This window comes from Bombyx mori, chromosome 14 (genome assembly GCF_030269925.1).
Source record: "Bombyx mori chromosome 14, ASM3026992v2".
In the NCBI taxonomy this organism is placed as follows: domain Eukaryota; kingdom Metazoa; phylum Arthropoda; class Insecta; order Lepidoptera; family Bombycidae; genus Bombyx; species Bombyx mori.
Window position 1 is genome coordinate 2568985 of NC_085120.1, and position 25402 is coordinate 2594386.

The window sequence follows — 25402 nt, forward strand, 5'->3', positions numbered from 1 at the left end:
CTAAGTCTTGCGAGAACCGAAGAAAATAATATTTTGGGGTATTTTGTGGTAGGACCTCTGGTGAGTCCGCGCGGGAGGGTACCACCGCCCTGCCTATTTCTGCCGTGAAGCAGTAATGCGTTTCGGTTTGAAGGGTGGGGCAGCCGTTGTAACTATACATGAGACCTTAGAACTTGTATCTCAAGGTGGGTGGCGCATTTACGTTGTGGATGTCTATGGGCTCCAGTAACCACTTAACACCAGGTGGGCTGTGAGCTCGTCCACTCAACTAAGCAATAAAAAATAAAAAAAAGTTGGGATAGACTCGTACATAAATTGTATGTAAAGTTTGTCTTGTTCATTATTACATTTGTATACGAACAGTCTTATCGATATTTTATGTGGCCAAATGAAAAATGGATTCGACTGTGACAACTTTTTGACCGGTATAGATGTAGTGAGAAATTATTTTCCTTCGGGAAAACTCGGATCTTTATCGGAATACGATGACACCCGAACTGTCTATGAATGTTCGTATTAAATGAATGACATTTTGATATCCATTAATATCATAGACCTATATAGATCAATGAAGTAGGAAACCTATGGAAATGAAACGTCAACAAAAATTTCGTGCCACTGTGACGTCATCTGGCCACAAAACATGGCGGCTTTAGTGCTGTACAAAAGATTTCAATGTTATCAGGTTTTATCGATAAACGTTCTTGGCTCATTTTATTTTAAATATTGTTGAGTATTATTTATTTGTAGAATTTATACTTTAATGGGAAGTAAGTAGGTATATTGTTATGTGCAAATATGATATGATTTAGATGGGTGAAATCTAAGACAAGTTCGTCCTTCGAACTTTTGCCAAGTAAACGATATGATGATTTTTAAAAGTTGCTACACTGATTTTATAAAGTTGTCGTTTGTCGCAAAACATAAAGATATGGCGTAGTTCAAAGCCATCAGCCCATTTCTAGCATGCTAAATGTTATCGTATTTTGAGTACGTGTTTTGCTTAGACTATTACAATCTATTTTAATTGTTTTGCTGACTCTAAAGTCCGTAACATACTACCGCAGCGCACCCCAAGGAAGGTGCGCCGCACCATTTGAATCACTTTCGCTTGAGAGTGATTCAAATTTTAAACTTATCAAGGGACCGCGTGAAAAAAAAAAACACCTACAGAACATTTATTCATTAATTACAAACGTCATTCCTTGTGACTTCCTCTCTAAAATCACTTAATTATTAAATATTTAACAAATTTACAATAGTGTTTTACTCACTGCGGAATAAAACTATTTTATTTAAATAGTTCCGAAGAGATTTTGTCGGTAGCCTTTTTTCCCGAAATATCTAAACAGAATGTCTAAATATGTTTTGATGACATATTTTAAAGTGGTATTTATGATTAGTGTCATGATCAATAGATTCCGACCGAAAATGGATTTTTCGGATGAGGGCTCCATAATGAATTTAAATACATATAGATAATAGTTTTAGGACATCGACTTTCTTGAGATCCTATAAAATACGTTTTAATTATTATTTTTGTATGTTTTAAGCATGATAAAATATGAAATTTTATATAATCAATCATATTAAATCGATATCAAAGTCAATAAATAATGTACAACCCAAAACAGACGGCCGAACTGACGTGACAATGACATTTGGCGCGCTAAACATGGCGGATTTTCGGCCTCATTAGACGGAGACGGAGATATTTACGTATATTCATGTTTCATTTTATGTACGCACTGAAATACTGTTATATTGTTTTCCTGCGAGTTAAAGTGCTGAGTAAGAACGAGATAGATATATGTTTATGTATGTGCCTTCAAAATGGGTGCTATTTATATAAGCAATTGTACGTATAGAACAATATGTCGTGTCCCTACTATATAGGTCTATGATATAGATTAATATGGAACATTATTGTTTAGTGTCAAATGTCAAAATGAATATTTTCATTGTATAATATAGAGATGTTACAACCATAACCATAACAATAAAATTACAAAGGAAAATCTTTTCTCACTATATCCATAGTATATTTTAATTGATACAGTATAACCAATTTGCATAACAATATGAATTGAGAAAGGGTATGCATGAAATTCAGATATTTAATCTGCAAAGTAATACAAAAAGATTGAGACTCTAAAAAGAGGTAAAAAAGTGACTGAAGTACAATAAATTTATAGCTTAATAATTGAGAAAATAAACCTGAAATAGCATACCGAACTAACAATTTAAACTTTTATTTTTCATGTTGATACTGGTCAAGATGTTACAGCGAAGTCATATAATTATTGTATTGTCATCGGTCATTGACGTGTGTGTGTGCAAATTAATCAAGTTAATCGGACGTCTTGAAGTCCGTGAAAATGTCGTTTAAATATTCCGTTACGTGGAAACAAACACAGGTATACGTGCGAGTGGGAGATAGATTGTTATCCTGCAAAATAAATTAGTGGTTTCATTTTTTTTAAATTCACCTCACGACAATAGGTACTATCATCTAGCCTTTTTTTATTGCCCTTGTAGGCAGACGAGCATACGGCCCATCTGATGTTGAGTGATTACCGTCGCCCATGGACTACAGCAATGCCAGGGGCAGAGACAAGCCGCTGCCTACAAAAGCCTATTTAGCCTATTTATATCGCAAAGTTATGAGTTACGATTTGAAGAGTACCTTCCTATTATACAAAAGAGATTTCAATTTAGGTACCTCAAGCTAGATGGCGATATCCACAACGCCTTGGCGCCAAGTGAGCTCTTGACTCGAACTTTTCAATTTGCAAGAGAAATTTTCGAATAAGCTGAATATCATAGAACTTAAAAGAGGAAGTTTAATTACAATTAAAAAATTATTTATTAATTTTTTGAGATTTTTTTTTCTCACAGCCCACCACAGATGTTAAGTGGTTAACGGAGACCCATAAACATTTACGACGTAAATGCCGCCACTCACCTTGAGAGATGAGTTCTAAGGTCTCAGTATAATTACAACGGCTGCCCCACCCTTCAAACCGAAACGCATTACTGCTTCACGGCAGAAATAGGCGGGGTGGTGGTACCTACCCATGCGGACTCCCAAGAGGTCCTACCACCAGTGATTACGTAAATTCTCAGTCAATTCTCCATTTTGCTGAAAGGTTATTCTTTCAAGCCATGTGAAAGGTCATATTTCGCTTCGTTTCATTCAGTTTAGGTTATTAGATTTCATTAATTATTTAGATTCGACACTATTTAAATATTTCTTTCGAAATAATTTAATCTTTAGACTATGTTCCCTTTGCCTTTCCAATAGAAAAATCGAAACTAATATGGTGCATCCATAGATTGTAGGTACTTATTAACTCCATGCTTCGATCAACAATAGTAACTAGATACACGGTCGGTGCGGACTCACAAGAGATCGTACCACCAGTATAACCAGCCAGATTTCATTCATTAATTTTAAACAAGTATTCGTTTAGTTCTTTTTTTTTGCGATTTATATTTAAACCGAACTGTACGTCTCTTACCCTAACTGTAACTGAACGCCAGACTGGCTGTTTGGCGTGGCGCCAATTTTCGTAACAACACTACTTGTCCGTACTAACTAATCGATATCTTTGATTACTATACTTAACTCCTTTGGAAACATAAACACTAGGAACTATCACGGACCTACATAAGGTATCGTGTAAAATTTTGTTAAAAAAAAATTAATTACGAACTCACCGGAAATCTTGTAAATATTGCTGTCCAAAATGCTCCTTAAATCGATCGATGCACAAAAAAAATCAAATAATACGTTCGTCATATGTAAGTATTGTATTTTGAATTCGTTCCCGCAATACTGAGCGAGTGAGCGCGGGAAAATTACACAAGCTGATGTACAGAGGTCAGCCCTTTGCGCGGGCTGGCAAAAGACTGGGTAGGTTTTGGCACACACCACCTTATCAAACCTATTGTATAGATTCTGAGCTATATGATATACGTTCCCCTATTTTAACAGATCCGAATCAACTACATCACTACAACTTTCCAAATGCCAAATAGGTTATTTTTTTCGTTAACTATTGTATCACTAATATAATTTTATAATATTTTAATAGAACATCAAAGTATTCTTTGATGGTTTTTGTTTTAATACAATGAATCTATACTTAATATTATAAAGCTGAAGAGTTTGTTTGTTTGAAAGCGCGACATCACGCTAACACTAAATACATAATACAAGCGGAGCACCAACAAATAATGTTTGAAAATCGGGGTTTTTTTTCCCTTTTCAGCTTCCGCTACGTGCGCTGCAGAAACGGTTAAAGTTTCGCTAAAATAATCTATGACAGAATTGTTCCCCTTTCAAAGATCTAAAAAAAGTCCGCGATAGCATAATATGTCTATATGTTAAGGTTGGCTCACTACAACGTTTTTTATGCTAACCAAATTTATTCTAAAATAAAGCATTATTTGTGAACTATTCCACGCGGATGAAGTCGCGGGCAAAAGCTAGTATTAAATAATATCACAAAAAAGTATATGAAAGCCTTCACGTATTTTATATATAAACAGTATGTTATCCGTACACGAAAAATTTTGCAGTTTGGAGTGCAAGTATTACTATCGCTCGCAAGGGGTAGATGGAACTATGACCTCATAGATCGCAGCGATTCTCATGGATCTATTGTAACGTTTCCGTTTCTTTATCGCTGTTTCAAATTCACAATTTGATTTACAGGAACCTGGATTGAACTAATTTTGATTTCCTTGCCGGGCCTTGTTATGGTGGTTTATTGCAACTGCAGCAAGCGTGAAGATTAGAAAGAATTCCCTCTGAACTACTGAGCGACTGGGAAGGCGATAAACTGCGGGACAACACAGACTAGATTTTTGTAAAGTAATCTGATATCTCATTTACATTAAAACGCCGATTTTTTCACACGCATTTCAGTAGTGATACCTTTAGGTACTGCCGTAGTAAAGTCTAAATTACCAGTTGACATTTGGCTTTGTAATTCGACTATGCGCGATGGAGAACGTTAAAATTCTTGCAGAATTCTAAGCCGCCTTTGAAGTTTTTTTTTAATTATGCGTATAGGTATTTTTTTATGTTTCGATCACTAGTATCATATCGAGTGGCTGTATGGTTGTCTATGTAGAACAATATAGACAACGCATTCGATTATTTTTTTTATTGCTAAGATTGGTGGAAGAGCTCACACGGCCACCTAGTCATCGAAGCCCATATACATAAACAATGTAACGGTTTTTCTGCCTAGCTATTGCTTGAAACCTCGAGGGGTTATTCTAGCTTCATTGAGGTTCAGCCTGGCGACTTTACTAACACTAGCCCTTGCAAGAGTAGTGGTTCGCTGAATCTACCACCGGGTCGAAATCGCAACTGAGAAGATCAGGCGAGAAGCTCGTGGGCTGTGTCTGTGAGTTAATTTTCACGAAGAACCCTTCGTCGCATTCAACGGGTTCGACAAGAACGGTGATCGGCACTTCGAATGCTTAAAAGCACCGATAGCGGATCGGGAGGATACGAGTTTTGGGCGACGGTGACTGCTTACCATTTGGTAGAATGGATGCCCCACTCTCCAAGCCGAATCGTGTTTCACGGCAGAAATAGGCAGGACGGTATCTACACGTGCGGGCTCACAAGACGTCCTACCAAATGTAGATGAATCATTATGTAGACGTTGTGTAATATAACCAAGTGAGACTTCCGTCCTCCAAGGGGCGCCACCTTACCATGTCCCGTTGAGTGAGTATAATTGCTGGTCACTACGTATTAAAAAGAATAGGATATAATAATATAAAGGGTTCATACACGAAGTAATCAAATATAAAATAGAAAACTTGCTTGCGTATATTTTGATTATGTATTTCTTTTTCTTTTTTTTTACAAAATAAAAACAAACATTTTTCACGAATATTTAATTTTATTTTCCACTAGAATATAATTCAGAACTAGACATTATTGCACTAGAAATAGTGATAAAAATTTACACGTCTATTTAAGAGTGTTTAAAACAATTTTATGGTTTCATTTCAAATGAGGGTAGACGAATTTCAAACGTACGAATTCTTGGAGCAAATTATGCAACGGCTATATTTTATATTTTACGGTATTATATTTATTATTTACTAGCTGACCCGTCAGACTTCGTAGTGCCTCAATCGATAAATAAAAGACCTAAACTTTTGTATAAAATAAACTTAAGGAATCCGTCCGGCGGGGGACACATCAAAGGAAAAGCGAAATTGTTATTTTTATTCGATTCCGAGCATTTTCATATTTATCTACCTTTTAAACCTTCTCTAGACTTCCACAAATAATTCAAGACCAAAATTAGCCAAATCGGTTCAGCCGTTCTCGAGTTTTAGCGAGACTAAGGAACAGCAATTCATTTTTATATATAGAGATAAGTATGCATTTAATCCGGACAATGGTTTCCGCCAATTTTTGTTGGATATTTTAGTCATACGTAATTTCTTTATCTAGTTTAGTTACTATTCTTCCAGTTTAAACAATGTATATAAGAGAGATATCTCCGTGAAAAAAAAACTTAAGTGTTTTACACAGCAACACTGAAGAAATTGCGATAAAGGTAAAAAAAAAAAACTTTTTTTACCTTTGCCGTTGTACTCAATGTAATGGTTACATATCGGTAAGATATCGGATCTACGATGTTAAGATAGAAGTTGACTTACAAAACATTAATTTATACTAAGTGAACAATATTCCATTCATCTTAGCTAGCAGGTCATGTTCGTGTCTCCGCTTAGACTTCAAAACTGTACCAAAACAAAAAAAAAAGATTGTAAGAAAGAAAGTTCTAGAGCAGTGGTCGGCTACCCGCGATTGGCGGGCTTCAAGCTGCCCTTTGACTCGGCACAGAATATTACTTATCATCTTGCTTTGTAAGAGATGAGTAAACAATTTTAAAAACAAGGCTATCTATACTATTATATAAATATACAGTGGTTTTTACGGATGCTCCGTTATAACTACTGAACCGTGCATCCGATTGACTTGAAACTTGGTATCCATGTAGAAAATACATGTACTTAATGGATAGGCTAATATTTACATGATTGTTGGGCTCCCTACAACAGTTGCGGAGGCGTTAATGATGAGAATCTTTGTGGGGGTGAGAAATAATAATGTTAATTTTAATTGCCCAGCGAAGCGGACGGGTACAGCTAGTAAAAATATATATTGAAAAAATTATAACGGCTTATTAACGCCTACGAATTTTTAAGGAGCAATGTACAAAATTTTATTTATGTTCACCGACACCATTTTTTAAAACACTTCAATTAATGGCCGTGCCAAAAGCTAACTTGTTCTCAACGTATTAAATTAACAATAATCTGTTTAAAGGAAATAAAAGCACAAAATCGATTGTGGAAGTTATATTGAAGAAACCCAAGCATCCAACATGGCCCTTTGAATAAAATTCAATTGTGTGTTAGATTTATATTTGGTTCTTACGGTTTACGAGCCGACTACTGTTTTGGAGTACATTTTGTATACACGCTTAGTACAGAAACATCTTTGTAGTACTTCATTTTCAAATAATATTTGTTTCAAAAAAACAATCGTTCATTCATGAAACCGTAAAATTGTTTTCGTCAAACATAGTTTTTGTCTTCATTTTTCATATTTCAATAGAAAAACAAAACAAAACATTTAAAGATCTACCAGATTCACAAAAGAAAGGTAGCATAATTTTCAAATTTTTCCATTTGCACATTTCGTGAGAAAACTAAAATACATTAAAGCACATTTATCGTATTCGTAATATTACATTAAAAAATCATTAAACTTACGAAAATGTAAATACAAATAATAATAAAAAAATATGAATATTTTTTATTTACATACATACGATTTTTAAATTAATAAATAACACGTAATCTTTTTTTATTTTTCACTTATGTTCTATTTCATTGTTGAAAAATCAATAAGGTTTGCGGATCAAGGGGGATATTGTTTCAGTGACCAGTGTTGGGGTGGGATTCATACAAAAGTGTTTCAATTTCTTAAATATGTGAAATAGTGTCACGGCGTATCGTAACAAAATTCTAAAAATATAAAATTAATTCAAAAAATCATTACACACAAACAAACAAAATAACTAGTTGTTACAATGAATGGAGAGCGCGCGCTTTGCTTCATAATGACCGTATAAGGTATTCGTTGGTACCGGAAATCAAATGCTTTCTAGAACATCCGATAACAACCGCCCTTTCTATCTCGTCTCATACGTAACAATGGGTAAACAATAAAACTTTTTGTCGAGGCCCCTTCTCGGCAGCGGGAGTACGAAGAAATCCTCAGACCAATTCTGAGATAAATTTTGAAATGTCAGATCTGATGATAGAAGGGCACAAACCTGTACACCCCCCTTGCTTTGTAGGTACAATTTTTCTATTACCCTTTTTATTAGTGAGGGGCCCTACTGGAGGGTTTAATGGGTATCGACTGAAAAAATTTCCCGGCGCTGCCTGTCACACTATCGCATAATTTCAATGCGCGAGATTCTAAAGCTTTCGTACTTATCAGCTCAGTGTGAACGACAATCACATCCACGGCTGACCTTTAGTCTCCACAAACAGATCGCCTTTAAGTCGATACTTGAGCGTTTGTGAGCACACCACAGATTCCCCGAAATTAATTTCCCCACAATTTAACCGCGAATTACCACAAAAAGGGTACTCTTTACTATTATTTAAATAGTCATCTTCGCCTTGAAAAATTCGCGTGTTAGGGCCAATTATTATAAATTATAATTAATATACAACAGTCATTTTAATGGAATGATATAGGTAGGTAGATTCTTTTCTTTTTGCTAACAGGAATGCCTAAAGCACTCGAGAAAATATAGCTTAAGCATACATATAATATAGGAGAGTGCATCGCGTATTAACATTAGATTAGATCTCAAACATGATTGAAAAAACAAATACATATCGCTGAAAAACATACTCTATATAAGAAAAAAAAAGTCACAAAATCCGAGAGGTGCTAAATTTTTTTTTTTTTCATAAAAATTAATTATAAAACTATTTAAATACAAAACGTTAACTATATTACAAAAAAATATATACTTTGTCGTTCATTGTATATTATTATACTTTTCGTTGAATTTACACAGGTACAACAAAGAATAAATCTAAAACAAATTCATGTTTTATAAAATATATAATCTATTTACAATGATTCAGTTGGCGTTTTTTCATAGCCGGAAAACAACGTAAAAACCGCCGGTGCTAATAACAATGTTAACGGACTGCTCTGAGAGGACGCTCATCGTGACCAGTCATTAACTCGTTTTACTTTGGCAATGTGGCATTTAGTAATGAGAGCAACTCTATGTGGTTTCTCTCTCTCCCTCTCTTTCTCTCTCTCTCTCTATCTCTCCCCCTCTCTCCCTCTTTTTCTCTCTGTCCCTCTCAAATCTATGTGGCCTTGTAGCCGGTGGGTGGTGCGTTGGTACAGGATGACGGGATATCTCAAATAGTACTTTTTTTTTATTGCACGTGTAGACGAGCATACGACCCACCTGATGGTGAGAGGTTACCGTCGCTGATGGACGTCAGCAATGCCTGAGGCACAGCCAATCCGTTGGCTACCGTATCTTTAGAACATTTCACATAGAAATCAGAGGCATAAAAATATATGAAATTAATAGTGCATTAATAGTACATATTAGTAGTAGTAGCTTTTGAATTTATTTGGTTACTACACTACATAAATTACTTGCAACAATTTTTTTTACTGAATGCAATCGAAACGAGCTCCCGGCCCACTCGATGTTAAGCGGTTACCGGAGCCTATAGGCATTACAAAGTAAACCCTTACAATCAAGGGGACCGTTAGTTCGCCTGCAAAGATAATAACTATAACAATACCAGCAGCTTTAAGGTATAACGTCTCAATTGCAATGTATTTTCAATTCGTATCTCACAGGCGCGCACATCAATTTAATGCGGTTCAAGTTTCTAATAACGATTTTACACAGAACAAATCTCTTATTATATTCAATTGAACACAGTAGAATAGAAAAAAAATTCTAATAAAATAAGTTTTGTCTTTGTCTAATTTCGTCATTTACAATTCGCTGAAATAAGGTATCTATAAAAAAAAGATACAACAAACTTGTTTTTTCTTTACACACGGACGCGCATTACAGTTCGTACATACATAGGTATTAGATATTGATTAAAATCTAAACGACACTACAATTCACTGCGTTCTACAGACAAGTCGATATACAATATATGTATATATATACAAACGCTCGGGTTAATAAATCGATATTGTAGTGTTGAAAAAAAATTTAATTGCTATATGGATGGTCGAGCTCACGGCCCACCCGATGTTAAGTGGTTACCGGAGCCCGTAGACATTTGCGACGTAAATGCCGCCACCCACGTTAAGACGAGAGTTCTAAGGTCTCAGTTTTAACAGTTCAATAAAATGTTCACGATTGACCTCCACGGTGAAGGAATAACATCGTGTAATAAAAATCAAACCCGCAAAATTATAATTTGCGCAATTACTGATGGTAGGACCTCTTGTGAGTCCGCACGGGTAGGTACCACCACCCTGCCTATTTTTGCCTGAAGCAGTAATGCGATTCTGTTTGAAGGGTGCGGCAGCCGTTGTAACTATACTGAGACCTTAGAACTTATATCTCAAGGTGGGTGGCGTATTTACGTTGTAGATGTAATTTTAAATTATTATTTGTTAAGGTAGTCATCAAATCTTCTATTGACTTACAGAATGTTTTGCTCGCATCTTATATCGTGTACATTGTTACCAGCTCCGCCGGGTCTTCGTGAGACGGTCGATCCATTGATACCATAACGCAAATACCATGAAGACTTCCAATCCTCAATTGTAATAGGCATATTCGGTCGGAATCGGTGTTTCCCGAGCGCTATGACATGTCCTTCTTCAAACGAGGCTTGTGGAGAGTATTAAGCGGTAGGCAGCGGCTTGGCTTTGCCCCTGGCATTGCTGAAGTCCATGGGCGACGGTAACCACTCACCATCGGGTGGGCCGTATGCTCGTCTGCCTACAAGGGCAATAAAAAAAAAAAAATTATCTATCAAATAATACAACAACAGCGACAATAACTTGCAGAGCGCACATTTATATAGAATTTCAAAAGATTTATACACCATACAAAGAGAGGACTAGATTTTATTTTACAAAAAAAAAAATATTAAAAAAAAAAACTTTTTTTGCAATCGGTCCTGATTTTTTTTTCTTGTTAGTAATAAATAGTCAACAACCTACTTAGAGACAAGTGTGACGTACTTGTCGGTGACCCGGCGGCCAACGTTCGTGCGGGTAGACGAACATTCCGCTCAGTAGAAGAACAACAGTCGCTCTTGAGCCGTGCCGGAGAGCAGACGCCAGCCGCGCTTGATGTTCAAGTACTGGATTATGGCGCGCAGACAGATTAGTATACCTGAAAATTTTAATTAAGTACATACATAGTGTTGGCATATCACGTATTGTCGATCGGGCCTTAAGCACGTCATTAGAAGTCGTCGTGGCCTAAGGGGTAAGACGTCCGGTGCATTCGTGTTGAGCGATGCACCGGTGTTCGAATCCCGCAGGTGGTTACCAATTTTTCTAATGAAATACGTACTAAACAAATGTTCACGATTGACTTCCGATTTCGATTGATCGATTTACATTATCGTTATTTAATTTTACGCACTAATATAGATTTAAAGAGAGACATACAACCTTGATAGTTTGCATACAAAATGGTTTTTCGATGAATACTGACCAAAAGCCATGATTAGCCACCACAGCCACGAGTTATCGTGCGAGGCTAGATCGGTAGACTGCTTCACGATGAGAGTCCACTTGGCGAGGGACAGCCCGAAGCCGGCCAGGGCTCCGTAGCGGCTCGCGACCGTGTGACAGAAGCACATCAGCAACAGGAAACCGATCCAGTTGAACAAGAACGCCACTAAGTGCACAAACAAACAAGATAATGTCAATAATTGCGGTCACAGCTGTGGTCCTTTAACACATTTAACACTAATCATACCAACACTTACATACATTTTAGCCCATGGACGTCCACTGCTGGACATAGGCCTCCCACAAGGTGGGCCGACAACCTATTGAGGTTCGCGGGGATCCGCTGGATGCAGGCAGCGCAGGACCGTTCTACCAACACTTACTGGCACCTATATCTACCATAGCGGGTAGTAACGTTATACGACAATAATATGTATAATAATTGTAATATAATATAAAAAACAAAAAAAATATGTATAATAACTGTACGTTAATTGGTAAGAAAAAGTCATGAAGTCAAATGTGCAAAAGGAATAAGATGATACGTGCATTTTCAATGCTAAAGTTTAAAATGGGTCATTTGACCGGTTGTGGTATGTTTAGTGTTAATGCCAACTACATGTCGCCGTGAAGAGGCCGAAGACACGGCGTGGCGTATGGCATGATCAATTTGTTCAAATTAATAGCGCGAACCCTAATCCAACACTTGATATTATAAGATCTTTACGTAGGTATATGGGTGGACCAACTCAAGGAGGTGACTGGAGGCCAGATACAGGGAGCGGTACATATGGCGCAGAACCGGACCGAGTGTAGAAGATTGACATACAGTCACGATCCTCAGCATTGAGCGAACGACCATAAATAATGGCCATATGGGTCACGTGAAAATAACGCAACGGTGGAAACGATACTGATGCATAAAAAACACAATTACAAGCCACAGCGCCATGAAAGACCGGGGGATGGTAGTTGACATTAATTGTGTTAATATTATCTACTTCATCATCATCGGAAAACACGACGGCTGTAAGAGCTCACGTCCAACCTTATGTGCAGTGTTTAACGACAGCTCATAGACATCACAATGTAAAGGCCACTACTCCCCTTAAAACATGAGGCCTAAGCCTTAATTGCATAGTATAACAGCAGTTCCACCATTCAAAGCGGAGAGCATTACTTCTATATAAATCTCCAAGATGGTGGATTTTATCCCTGCCAACATCTCAAGGGCAGTTGCTTAATGATTACATGAGCAGAGTAACCTCATCTTTAGCTGCTGCTAGAATTGGGGCTAGGAGTAGCATTGAGAATGGACCAAGTGGATTAGGAACGTTTGGCCAGAAGCCACTTTGTTTTACGGGATATAGTCAGTGCCAGTTTCGAAGTAGCTGGGTCACGTAAGTCCGCGCAACAACCTTATAGCCCCTTGAGTGCAGTTTAATGAATACTCATATAGTAAGACTAGCTGTACCCGTCCACTTCGCTGGGCATTTAAAATTAATATTATTATTTCTCACCCCCACAAAGATTCTTATCATTAACGTCCCCGCAACTGGTGTAGGGAGTCCAACACTCACATAAATATTAGCCTATCAAGTCAATCGGATGCATGGTTTAGTAGTTATAACGGAACATCCGTAAAAACCACTGTAGATTTATATATTAGTATAGATTAAAGGAACGTGCAGAAGTTTGAAACCTGTAATATCGATTTGATTAAGTACTCACCGAGAAACGAGGTCATGAACATGACGTCAGTGCCCAGAAGGCTGTTCTCGTGGTCTAGCGGCTCTGTTCCAGGGTCGGCAGTCTCCACCGTCACGAAGGCGGTAAACGTCGGCTGGTGAGACGGAACTTGACCCTGCCAAACACATCTTTTTTCCGCTCTTTTGTTGACACGACTCATAAAGATCTGTAGGTTTAGTGCGAGTTTTTTAACGTTCTCGATAGCGTAAAAGTTATCTCATATTTGTATGGAATGGCATCGTTTGCCTACGTTTTCCGCTAGGGGCGCTGTTCCAACGCGCTGCATACAAAATTGGGATAACTTTTACGCTATCGAGAACGTTAAAGAACTCGCACTAAGCTCAGAGAACTGCACAGCATTCGATGCGCCGCAAATAATATAATGACAATAATAGACGATAGGTTAAACCGTTAATATAGCTTTAGTTATGTCTGCATCTCGCGAACACTGAAGTAAATACTTTACATAATTAATATAATGTAATAGTTTGACTGACTCGGTGGTGCGATAGTTAGCACGCTTGGTTGTTGCGCCGAGGGTCGCGGGTTCGATTCCCACATTGAGCAAACATTCGTGCGATGAACAGAGTGCTTAGTGCGAGTTTTTTAACGTTCTCCATCGAGTAAAAGTTCACTCAAATTAGTATGCAATTGGAACAGCGCCCCTAGCGGCAGACGTAGCTAAACTTTCCAGCTCCATACAAATTTGAGTTAACTTTAGAAGTTATGAACGTTAAAAAACTCGCACTAAGCACACAGGTTTGTTTGTTCTTTGTATGAAGCTTTATTATCTATACATCGAGAGGTGAAAGGCGACATTTCGCAAAATACGCGGCATTTATCTTTGTTATTAATGATACTATTCATTTGGTATCAGCATCAACAGTTCGAGGTTTTTTAGGCCATTCAAATAGCTGGATTACAGTAGTGTTTTTGATTGATTTCCCAAATTTTAAACTTTATATGGCTTCCCTGTAACGTTGCAAAAAAGTCGAATAAGCCTACATTGTCTTTCACCTCTCGATATGTTTTTATTTAAAAAATGTATGCAAAGTATGTATGTTAGTCTCTGGTACCCATAATACAGGGAATCCTAATTTAGAGTCGGATGACCGTGCGTGATTCGTTCCCATGTATGCATTTATTTATTTACATTTTTATATAATTAACATGAGGACGATATAGATGATGTTACGCAGATTGCCTTTGTAGGCAGACGAGCGTACGGCCCACCTGATGGTAAGTGGTTACCGTCGCCCATGGACTTCAGCAATGCCAGGAGCAGAGCCAAGCCGCTGCCTACTGCTTAATACTCTTCACAAGCCTCGTTTGAAGAAGGACATGTCATAGCGTTCGGGAAACACCGTGGAGGGGAGCTCATTCCATAGCCGGATGGTACGTGGCAAAAAAGACCTCTGGAAACGCACTGTGGATGACCTCAGTGGCTCTAGGTAGTATGGATGAACTCTACTCCGGTGGCGGGCGGTGCGATGGTAAAAACGAGACGTTGGTATAATCTCGAACAATTCCTCAGAGCACTCCCCATGGAACATGCGGTACAAAATACAGAGGGACCCGAAGTCCCTCCGCAGACCCAGAGGCTCCAAGCGATCCGTGAGAATGGGGTTATCGACAATCCGAACGGCTGGGTGGACGAGCTCACAGCCCGCCTGGTGTTAAGTGGTTACTGGAGCCCATAGACATCTACGACGTAAGTGCGCCACCCACCTTGAGATATCAGTTCTAAGGTCTCAGTACAGTTAGTTTATTAGTGAAGTTGGCCTCAAACTCAATAGTCGTCGAATAGTGAAATTGTTCACGAGCTATTGCTACAGAGCAATCATTCCCATTGCAATCGGCATGGGAAGGATCGCCACGCGTGGGTACTTTTACACACTACCCTGTACACTGGTGGTAGGACGTCTTGTAAGTGTGCTGCACGGGTAGGTACCACCGACCTGTCTATTCCGACCGTTAATCAGTAATTTCGGTTTGAAGGGTGGGCAGCCGTTGTACTGTAAAACTCAGATTTTAGAACTCATATCTCAAAGTGAGTGGCAGCATTTACGTTATAGATGTCTATGGGCTCCGGTGACCACTTAATATCAGGTGGTCGGTGAGCTCGTTCACCTATTTAGCAATAAATAAATAAAAACATTTTTCACAGACGATTTCCATGTTGATTACAGTGAAGCGTAATTAAATATGAATTTTGGAAAAAACATTTTTCAGTAATGGCCCGCCAGCTCTATTCTAATTATCAAGGTCAATCGATCGACGCCAATCTCTCTGTTCAAGTTTAAATAAAGTTGGCCAAGTATCAATAAATCGTTAGTTATTAAAATCATACGCTTTGTATCATTATAAATGATAGATATGCTCCTTATCTGCGGCTAAGGTCGCGTTACCTTTGGCTTTAACTGTTGATTTAAAACGAATGAGTTTATCTCTACTAATATTATAAAGCTGAAGAGTTTGTTTGTTTGGTTGAACGCGCTAATCTCAGGAACTACTGGTCTGATTTGAAAAATTATTTTAGTGTTAGATAGCCCATTTAGGCTATAGGCTATTTAACATCACGCTAAGACCAATACAAGTGGAGCACATTTTGAGAGCTTCCGCTGTGTGCGCTGCGGAAACGGTTAAAGTTTCGCTAACATAATCTATGATAAAATTGTTCCCCTTTAAAAGTTCTAAAAAAAAGTCCGCGACAGCGTATGTCTATATTTAAAGGTTGGCTCACTATAACGTTTTTTAAGTTAAGCATATTAATATAAATTTGCTCTAAAATAAAATACAATTTGTGAAGGCGTTTTTATGAAGATGATATAAATCCCTATCCAAATAAATACGTTATTCATTACAAGTATTTAATTTTAAAGAAATTTCCCCTCGCTCGATTTTAATGAGTATCTCGCTATGACTATTTCAATGAGTATGAAAAGATATCGCAGTTTTAAAATAACATCGCAGCAAAATAATGATCAAGCGCGTAACATTTATGTACAAGGCGCCGGCCGGCCGGTGCGCAGCGGCATAAAATAAGAATAACAAGAAACACCCCTCAAAACTATAGATTTTTCTGGATTTCTCCAGGATCCCATCATCAGATCTTGATGATTACAGGACCATTTGGGAAGTCTACCTTTTCGAACAAAAAATAAAAAAGAGAATTATCAGAATCAGTTCAAACACTCTCAAGAAATCGGTGAACACACATAGATAAAAAAAATATGATCGAATTGACGACTTTTGAAGTCGGTTAAAAAGCGTGATTTTGGTACCTTAAATAGCTCCTTAACATTCTATTATTCAAAAATATTTTCAGTTTCTACGTAAATGAAGAGATGGGTAAAATTTAGCATTATGCCAAAGTAACTATTCCACGCGGACGAAGTCGCGGGCAAAGACTAGTTTAACATATTTTAAAAGATTGTTTACTGTTTAAATTTTTTTCAAAGAAGTTTCATTACATTACATCACTAGATTATGTGAATCATACAATATTTTTTTATACTTATGGGTATATGGATTTATTAGTACACCAACAGTTCTCACACAATGTATTTGAAAAAGAGTTTGCATATAGTCCAATATCTGCAGAAACCCTATAACTTAATATGGGACAGTCTCCAGTTTCCAAAAATACACCATCAAAGCTTGCCCATATGATATGGAGAAACGAAACTATGTTTTCAGTGACAGAGAGCTCAACTGTAGGTTGCTGGGGAACATAGGTTCTATCTAATCTGTAGCATTGGAGTAGATTTGGAACCTCAAACAAATTGGACAGGCACAAAGGTTGATGTAAATGTGCATTCGTGTTGAGCGATGCAACGGTGTTCGAATCCCGCAGGCGGGTACCAATTTTTTCTACTGAAATACGTATTTAACAAATGTTCACGATTGACTTCCACGGTGAAGGAATAACATCGTGTAATAAAAATCAAACCCGCAAAATTATAATTTGCGTAATTACTGGTGGTAGGACCTCTTGTGAGTCCACACGAATAGGTTACACCACCCCGTATATTTCTGCCGTGAAGCAGTAATGCGTTTCGGTTTGAAGGTTGGGGCAGCCGTTGTAACTATACTGAGACCTTAGAACTTATATCTCAAGGTGTGTGGCGCATTTACGTTGTAGATGTCTATGGGTTCCAGTAACCACTTAACACCAGGCGGGCTGTGAGCTCGTCCACACACCGAGGCAATAAAAAAACAATCAAAAAGTCACTTAAAGTGCAAGGTTTGAGTGGAACCAGAGGAGTATTCAGATGCGAATGAACTACAACATGCTTGACACATGAAAGAGTTTATGAGTGAAGCTAAAATAAGCATGGTCATGATGCAAAAAGTTTTGTAGCGCTGAGGGTACTTAGGGCACTCTAGCACAACAGATCACTTTTGGGCGATTATTCAACTTTCTTAATTCTGTAAACAGGTGAAAGAGTTCAGGTACCACCTTGTGTTAAATTGTTACTGAAACCCATAGAAATCATAATGAACACCTCCATCCGCAATCTTTTTGGGGTCCATGTCTTAAAATTATTAAGTAATTTTGCAAATTATATTTTTTGCAGGTTTGACAGTGATGATACGTTTTCAGAATATTACTACGAAGTCATTTGTGAACATAAGCAAACTATATATTTGGGTACAAAAACTGATACCAGTATGTGGGATTTGAACACTGATATAGTGCATCTTTCGACATAAGTACACCCGACATCTCCTTTAGGATATGAGAGCATTAAGATTTAAGATAATAGTCATAGGATCTTGTTGAGCATACCCATTTGTTGTTAACACTACAACAATTATTGTAGCCATCCTTAGTAAATTTGCCATGAAGCAGATATAGGTGGAGTACCAATGCAAATGAAACTTTATTCTTGTGGCACGAGGTGGAAAATCATATTCACATTATGATGATCAGGTATCCCACTATCATATAAAGCCATCATAGCTATTTAATAAATAAATTCATAATCATTTTAAAAATCAAATCCTAACCATTGGCCTTTCGCCTGCCATCTGTTTCTCACGCTGTACTTCCTCATATGTTGGTAGCTTCGAGTTAGCGGCCACATCATATGGTGGTGGAGCTAAGAAATCTGCTTGAGGAGGTGGAATATCTGAAACATCTGTAAACATTTTAACACTCTTTTATTAGTTTAATACAATGGTTGGCAACCTTGTCAACCAAAAGTTCAAACCATGTATCAGTTGTTATCACGTTATTATACAATGAGTTCAAGCCAAATATAGATGACATACAATAGAAATTTATATAAAGAGCCAGTATCAACAGGTTTCAAAATTTTAATTAATTGTTAAGTCAGTTTGCTATTTAAGACTGTTTTTTAGTTTAAAACGATATATGCTCGGCGAATGTGTTATACAACAACTAAAAACAATAACTAATTAACTTGGTAGCCATAGTTTTTGAAGTTAGATATTTTTATTGTATTGTATATTAATACTGTAAGTGGTAATTTCTATTATTGATTTAGATGCAAAGACAAGCCGACGGCTATTTTCAGTTACTGTTGTTTTGTACACACCAGTTGCTTGTAGACACCATTGTATACTTAGTATTCTTTTTTTATTGATTAGATTATACAAACGCACGGTCCTCCTAATCAATAATAAACAAAAGCTAGGGGAATATTGTGAGCGCATATTGTGTGCGTGCGTGTAACATGTTATCGTGGGAAATTTTAATTACTACTTAAATATATGACGTTCGAGTACTGATATGAGTGATTGCTCAAATAAATCGACTTACTCATATCAATGTACGTCGGTGGTATATTAGGATCCAAATTAGAAGGAAGAATCACTGTCAGTTGCGCTGGAGGATGTATGTTCTCCACACACTGATTATTCTGCAACTGAACAACATAAACTTTCACACGTTATACCACAATAATAATATTCTACACGCTTTATGGACGTAAATAAACAACATATTTATTTTAGTCCTACCATGGTTTGAACCATTTTAAGCTAGAATTCTTCCTTTATAATGCGTACTTCTCTAAAAAATAGATTATAAGTTTTTTTTTTTTTTTTTTTTTCTCCCATTTCTTGGCCTGCACGGTTTGTGCGTCAGCCACGCAAAAAGGTTAGGAAGTGAATTAATGGATTTATTTTTTGGATTTGAAATTGGAACGGAATTTGGAAAAAGGATCAGGTATATATATTATATAAACTAAGTACATAAATGGTTACAATTTTATATTATTATGAAAAATGAAACTAGCTAATATTCTATATACATCAATATTGATATTAGATAAAAGGATAGAAATTGAAGTAGGAAAAGGAATTTTAATGGACAAAAGTGAGGAAATAAAAGCGGAACGGTCATTTCGAGGACAGGCAAAGAATATATGATTAAAATCCCCAACGTCATTGCCACACTCACATATATCGCTAGGCAAAAGGTTAAGCCTTGCCAAATGCAAGGGAATGCATGCATGGCCCAGCCTCATGCGAATAAGGGTCGATGTGATAGCTTTACCAAACGTCAGATTTGAAAACCACGGTTTAGGAGGTATATCCACCTGGATCGTGCTGTAATATCGACCTTTAGTCTGTCTTGAAGAACGCCAAATGTGAGTCCAAGAATTCAATAATTGGAATTTAGGAAGCAGAGCTAAATCACAACAAAAGTTTTTGTACGGAACCAAATCTCCATCATTGACCGCAGCTTTGGCAAGGCTATCGGCCTTGGCATTGCCAAAGATACCCGAGTGCCCCGGAATCCAAGCAAAGGAAACTGTGTAATTTTTGATGCAACATTGATACAATAAATCACGACATGCAATAATCACAGGATGATTATTTCGGTTACTGTTAAAAGGAAAACGTTCCAAGGCTTGGAGGGCACTTTTAGCGTCAGTTAAAATTATTGACTTTTTAAGCTTCATCATTAAAATGTACTCCAGAGACTTCAGAAGACCAAAACATTCTCCAGTAAATACTGAAGTCTCTGGAGGCAATTTTATTTTCTGAACAATGCCAAACTGTTGATGGAAAATGCCGACCCCCACACACTCCTCGGGACCGGGTTTGGAGGAATCGCTAAAAATTAAATGACAATTTTTCCATCGGCTGTCACTGTCAATAATATCAACAAATTTGGCATTGATAGAAAGATCTTGTTTACTTAGGCCGAAATCAAACATAATAGATGGATTTAAAGTTAGGGCATCATAGTTAACACAAAATATTGGAAGGAATTGTGATCTATGTGTAGGAGCTTGAAGAGCTAAGTACTTTTGGAGACTAACAATAAGGCATGGCGGCGATTTATGAGTCCAGTACGGATAATCCATACATTCCAGCAGAGACCGTAACTTAGTGTAAAGAGGATGATTATAAACTTGGAATGCTCTAAATAGAAACCGGTCACAAAGAAATTGTCGTCTGAGGTGCAGGGGGGCTTCAGAACATTCGACCTGCAAAGCGTTAATAGGGCTCGAACGCATAGCCCCAGCAATTATTCTCAGAGCCTTAGACTGGATAATGTCTAACTTATGGAGAGCTACTGCATTACAGGGTTCAAGTATAAATGTTCCATAGTCCAAAATACTCCTTATTAGGGCATTATACAAAAGCTTTAGAGAGAAAGGGTGGGCTCCCCACCAAACTCCAGAGAGGCAACGCAATATATTTAGAATCTTCTCACATTTATCACTTATATAGTAGCAATGAGGGCTTCCTGTAAGTCTTGAGTCTAAAATTACCCCAAGAAATGTTGCTTCACTTTTAACAGGAACTCTAATGTTATTATAAAATACAGACACTGATGGAGGAAGCCTCATACGTGAAAATAAGACTATAATACTTTTAGGAACTGAAAGGCTTAGAGAGTTATTGTCAAGCCAAACTTTTAGCAACTTAAGAGAATATGTGACAGTATCAGACATGTTGTCAATAGAATCACCAGAGACATAGAGGAGTAAATCATCTGCATATTGGAGTGTGTTAACTTTACCCCTAAGGGAGGCTTCCAGATCATGAGAATATATATTGTAAAGTAAGGGACTTAAAACGGAGCCCTGGGGTAAACCTTTCCAGACAATACGGGATTGATAAGAGTCTTCTGATATTACTTTAAGCATTCTACCAGAGAGAAGATTGATTATGAAACTTATGAAAATTTGTGGGATATTCAAATTAATCATTTTTTGTTTCAGAACCGAAAGGTTGACATTATCATAGGCTGCAGACACATCTAAGAATGCTGCTAACACAGACTTATTGTATGAAAATGCCAATCTTATGTCTGTCATAAAAATGCTGAGACTATCCATCGTACTCCTACCTTTCCTAAATCCAAACTGGTTAGGAGATAGTAACCCTTTACTCTCAATAAACCATTCTAGTCTATTTTTAACTAGATGTTCGCAAATTTTGGAAATCACTGAAGCTAATGCAATTGGTCTGTATGATGATGGATCATTAATGGGTTTGTTGGGCTTATGTATTGGGATAACTTCATGGATTTTCCATGATGGAGGAATATTACCTGATGTTAAGATTGAATTAATTAAACTGAGAAAATAAGAAAGGCAGGAGTCATTCAGGTTTTGAAGAAAAGAATATGGAATTCCATCACAACCCGGGGCTGAGTCCCTAAGCCTTGAAAGAACCCCTTTGAGTTCTGAAAGGCTAAAGGAAATGAATGAATCGCTACTATCATGCTGGGAGAGGAGAGAAGGCTGTGAGTCAGAAGAAATATTATCTATAGATGGGACAAATGGTGGAGCTAATTTGTCAAGAAACAAATCAACTGTACTACTATCCATGAAAGGAGACCTTGGAGGTTTGAAAGCGGATCTGAATCTACGAATATTTTGCCAAACTTGAGATGGAGAAATTTCTGGTGAAATTGAGGCACAAAAAGATTTCCAGCTATTGAATCTTTTTTGTTTTAATAATTTACGAGTTTTAGTTATAAGATTACTAAGAATATTAAAATTTTGTGTTGTAGAATTTTCTCTGTAATTTTCTTCAGCTATCTTTCTCTCAGCTATCGCAGCAGAACACTCACTGTCCCACCAAGGAGGTGATGGAATATACCCATTTCCACTATTGTTTTTTATAGGAAAAACTTCCTCAGCAGCTTGTAGTAGGGCCCGTGTAAAAGCTTCAGCACAAAGATGATTACTGCTGTCATTTAGTGGAGGTATGGTTGATAAATTTTGTTGAACTTTATCTCCAAATAATGACCAGTTGGCATCCTTAAGTCTATATTTTAGCCGGGGAGGGGCCTTTGATGTCTTTTCACAAATTTTTTGAGGAAATGATACCATTAGTGGAAAGTGATCGCTTCCATATGAAGACGATAGAGGCCACCAGTTTAATGTAGGAGCAAGTGAGGGACTACAAAGGGTAAGATCTGGTGCACTAATACCCTCATGGGGCTGTGTTCTTCTAGTAGGACAACCAGAGTTTAAAAGACATAAATTATTATCATCTAAGATGTCTAAGATTCTAGCCCCATAATGATCAGACTTAGAACTTCCCCACATAGAATGTTGTGCATTGAAATCTCCCATAACCAAAATAGGGCGCGGGAGGGAAGATAGGATGCTACGAATATCGTCAAAGACTTCATTGGAAGGGTGAGGTATATACATATTTACAAAACAGATATTATTTACACTAGCAGCAATAATAGAAAATTTATCACTGTGATTAGGGATGGGTAAGTGGACAAAGGGCACACCTCCCCTAAGAATTAGTGCCACTCCACCATACCCATCTGTTCTGTCTTCTCTAAGACAGACATGTCCTGGAATTCTAAAATTGAACCCAGGACGAAGCCAAGTCTCTTGAAGAGAGACTGCAAATGGTTTGTAACTATTCAATAAAAAAATTAAGTCACTTTTTTTACTATTAATACTCCGGCAATTCCATTGAATCACCAGAGACTGGTTTCGTGGATGGTCCTGACTGTCCATTAGTTAAAAAAGTTTTTGAAGAAACGGCATCGTTGGACGGTATTTTAATTATGTTCGATTGTGAAAGGTACTGAATTATAGAAATGATGAGATCCTTTGTTATTATTTCTGACAAATCATTGTAATTTTTGAGACAACCTGTAGAAAAGGAAGGAATGTTGCTGTAATCTTGGATAAGCTCTGCATGCGCTTTTTGATCATATCCCTTACTAGAATTTCTGGGACGAGCTTTGGGTTTCAAGAATACTGTTTTCTTATATGATTGAGTCGGACTCTTAAAAGGGCTTGTTAAATTATAGGGGCTTGAATAAGTCATAGTTGGACCCGAAGGGGCTGATGAAGCAGAAGCAACAATGTCAGCATAAGATTTTGAAACTGGTGGATAGACTTTACTTGCTTCTGAATAGGATATAGAGTTTCTAGCCATTGTTTCTTTTATAGCTTTCTGCCTAGCATACTCCGGGCATTTTTTGTCTGTTGCGAAATGGGAACCAGAACATAAAATACACACAGCATCATCTCTTTCCGTCTCGCAACTTATACCTGAATGATTGTCACCACATTTGTAACACCTTGGAGTGCCTCTGCATTGCATTTTGGTGTGACCAAAACGGCAGCAATTAAAGCATTGCAGCGTGGGGTAAATATAAAGCTCTACAGGTAGGGAGTTAAAACACATAAAGACCCTGGGAGGTAACACCTTCCCATCAAAGGTCAAAACTACGGTCTCAGTTGGAACAAACTTGGGTGTCTCGCCGTCATAAACCTTTCTGCTTAGTCTCCTAACTTTCAGAATGCTTCCACAGTTCTGCGGAAGCTCTATATTTTCTATAACATCTTTCTCGTCCCAGTCACATGGAACACCTCTCACTATTCCCATGCGGGTGATAGTGAAGGCCGGAATAAAAGCTTTATATTTATTATCATCAAGAGATTTGTGATTTAGAAATGAGTTAGCCTCCTGAAATGTTTTAAATTGAAATGACAACCTATTCCTTCCAATTTTTTTTATGCTTCCCTCTACAATGCTTTTTATTGAATTTTTTTTTAGAAAGAATCCAAATTGTACTGGATGTATAGATCCAGTTTGATTAGGTTGTAAAATTTTTTGAATATGTACATCATAAGGCGCAGGGTCTGACGCCTGGTAAAGCAGCCTAGCAGTGCGAGGGTTACTCGTAATGTTTTTAGAGTTAGCAACCTCATTATGATGGATTTCAGTGATTTTATCATCTGACTCAAGTACTTTAGGTATAACATTATCCTTTATATCATTAGGGGAAAGTTGGCAATCTGGTAGATCTGAATGTTTGTGATTCCTTCTCTTTTTTTGGTTTCTAGTTGATATTCTCTTTCTTTTAACGGATTTAATGTTTTCCGAACAGTCTGTATCTATAATGGAACCTTCCGTTTCCATTCCCGAAGCATCTATTGTAACTACATGAGACACCTGGAGGGATGTCCCTCCAGGGTCTTCGGGCTCCAACATGGAGGCCAAGAAAAAAATACTATTTACATATAATACAATAAGATGACTTACCAGGCGAAGAAAACAAACTAAAACTATAAATAATCAATACTACTAATATATATACACTTTACAACTTAACTGATCCTGTAATATTAAATTAATTTAATTTTCAAAAGTTTAGCCAAAAAAAAGACGCCCGCTTAATTCAACACTTCCCGCGCTTTTCAGATTATAAGTTGCATTTGATATTAAATCAAATATGTAATCAAGGATTTCCCTTTATGAAACAAATGCTTTTCTAATTCAATACGGCCTGCGGTTACATGACCTTGTAGTCATAGCTGATGTTGAAACAGTATTACATCGTTTCTGAGCAGTTTCTAT

At 37.3% G+C, this 25402-nt stretch overlaps 2 protein-coding genes and 1 long non-coding RNA gene across 7 annotated transcripts in view; 1 reads left to right on the forward strand and 2 right to left on the reverse strand.

Annotated features, from left to right (window-relative positions):
• LOC101741850 (multidrug resistance protein homolog 49) overlaps nt 1–3896 on the reverse strand; it is a 42920-nt gene extending 39024 nt beyond the window's left edge. The window contains exon 1 of the mRNA XM_038015506.2: nt 3721–3896. The gene's annotated coding sequence lies outside the window, so the exon portion shown is untranslated. The remainder of the gene's footprint in view (nt 1–3720) is intronic.
• A 155-nt stretch (nt 3897–4051) lies between these two features.
• On the forward strand, nt 4052–5918 carry LOC134200077 (uncharacterized). Its single transcript, XR_009974830.1, has 2 exons — nt 4052–4394; nt 4721–5918. It is a non-coding gene; the product is annotated as an uncharacterized LOC134200077 (long non-coding RNA).
• Nucleotides 5908–25325, reverse strand: LOC101742001 (NEDD4 family-interacting protein 1). 5 transcript variants are annotated; one of them, XM_062672014.1, is made up of 7 exons: nt 25245–25325; nt 19559–19619; nt 19359–19464; nt 18584–18714; nt 13553–13685; nt 11802–11987; nt 5908–11474 (listed from the first exon to the last, which is right to left on the reverse strand). In XM_062672014.1, exons 2-7 carry the CDS (start codon nt 19571–19573, stop codon nt 11371–11373), a joined length of 675 nt encoding a protein of 224 aa, XP_062527998.1. In that variant the 5' UTR covers nt 19574–19619; nt 25245–25325; the 3' UTR covers nt 5908–11370. The 5 variants fall into 5 exon arrangements, with proteins under 5 accessions (XP_062527998.1, XP_037871440.1, XP_037871439.1 ...); XM_038015512.2 differs by lacking the exon at nt 19559–19619 and having other exon boundaries at nt 18584–18705; nt 25088–25257; XM_038015511.2 differs by lacking the exon at nt 19559–19619 and having other exon boundaries at nt 25088–25255.
• Between the last annotated feature and the right edge of the window lie 77 nt (nt 25326–25402).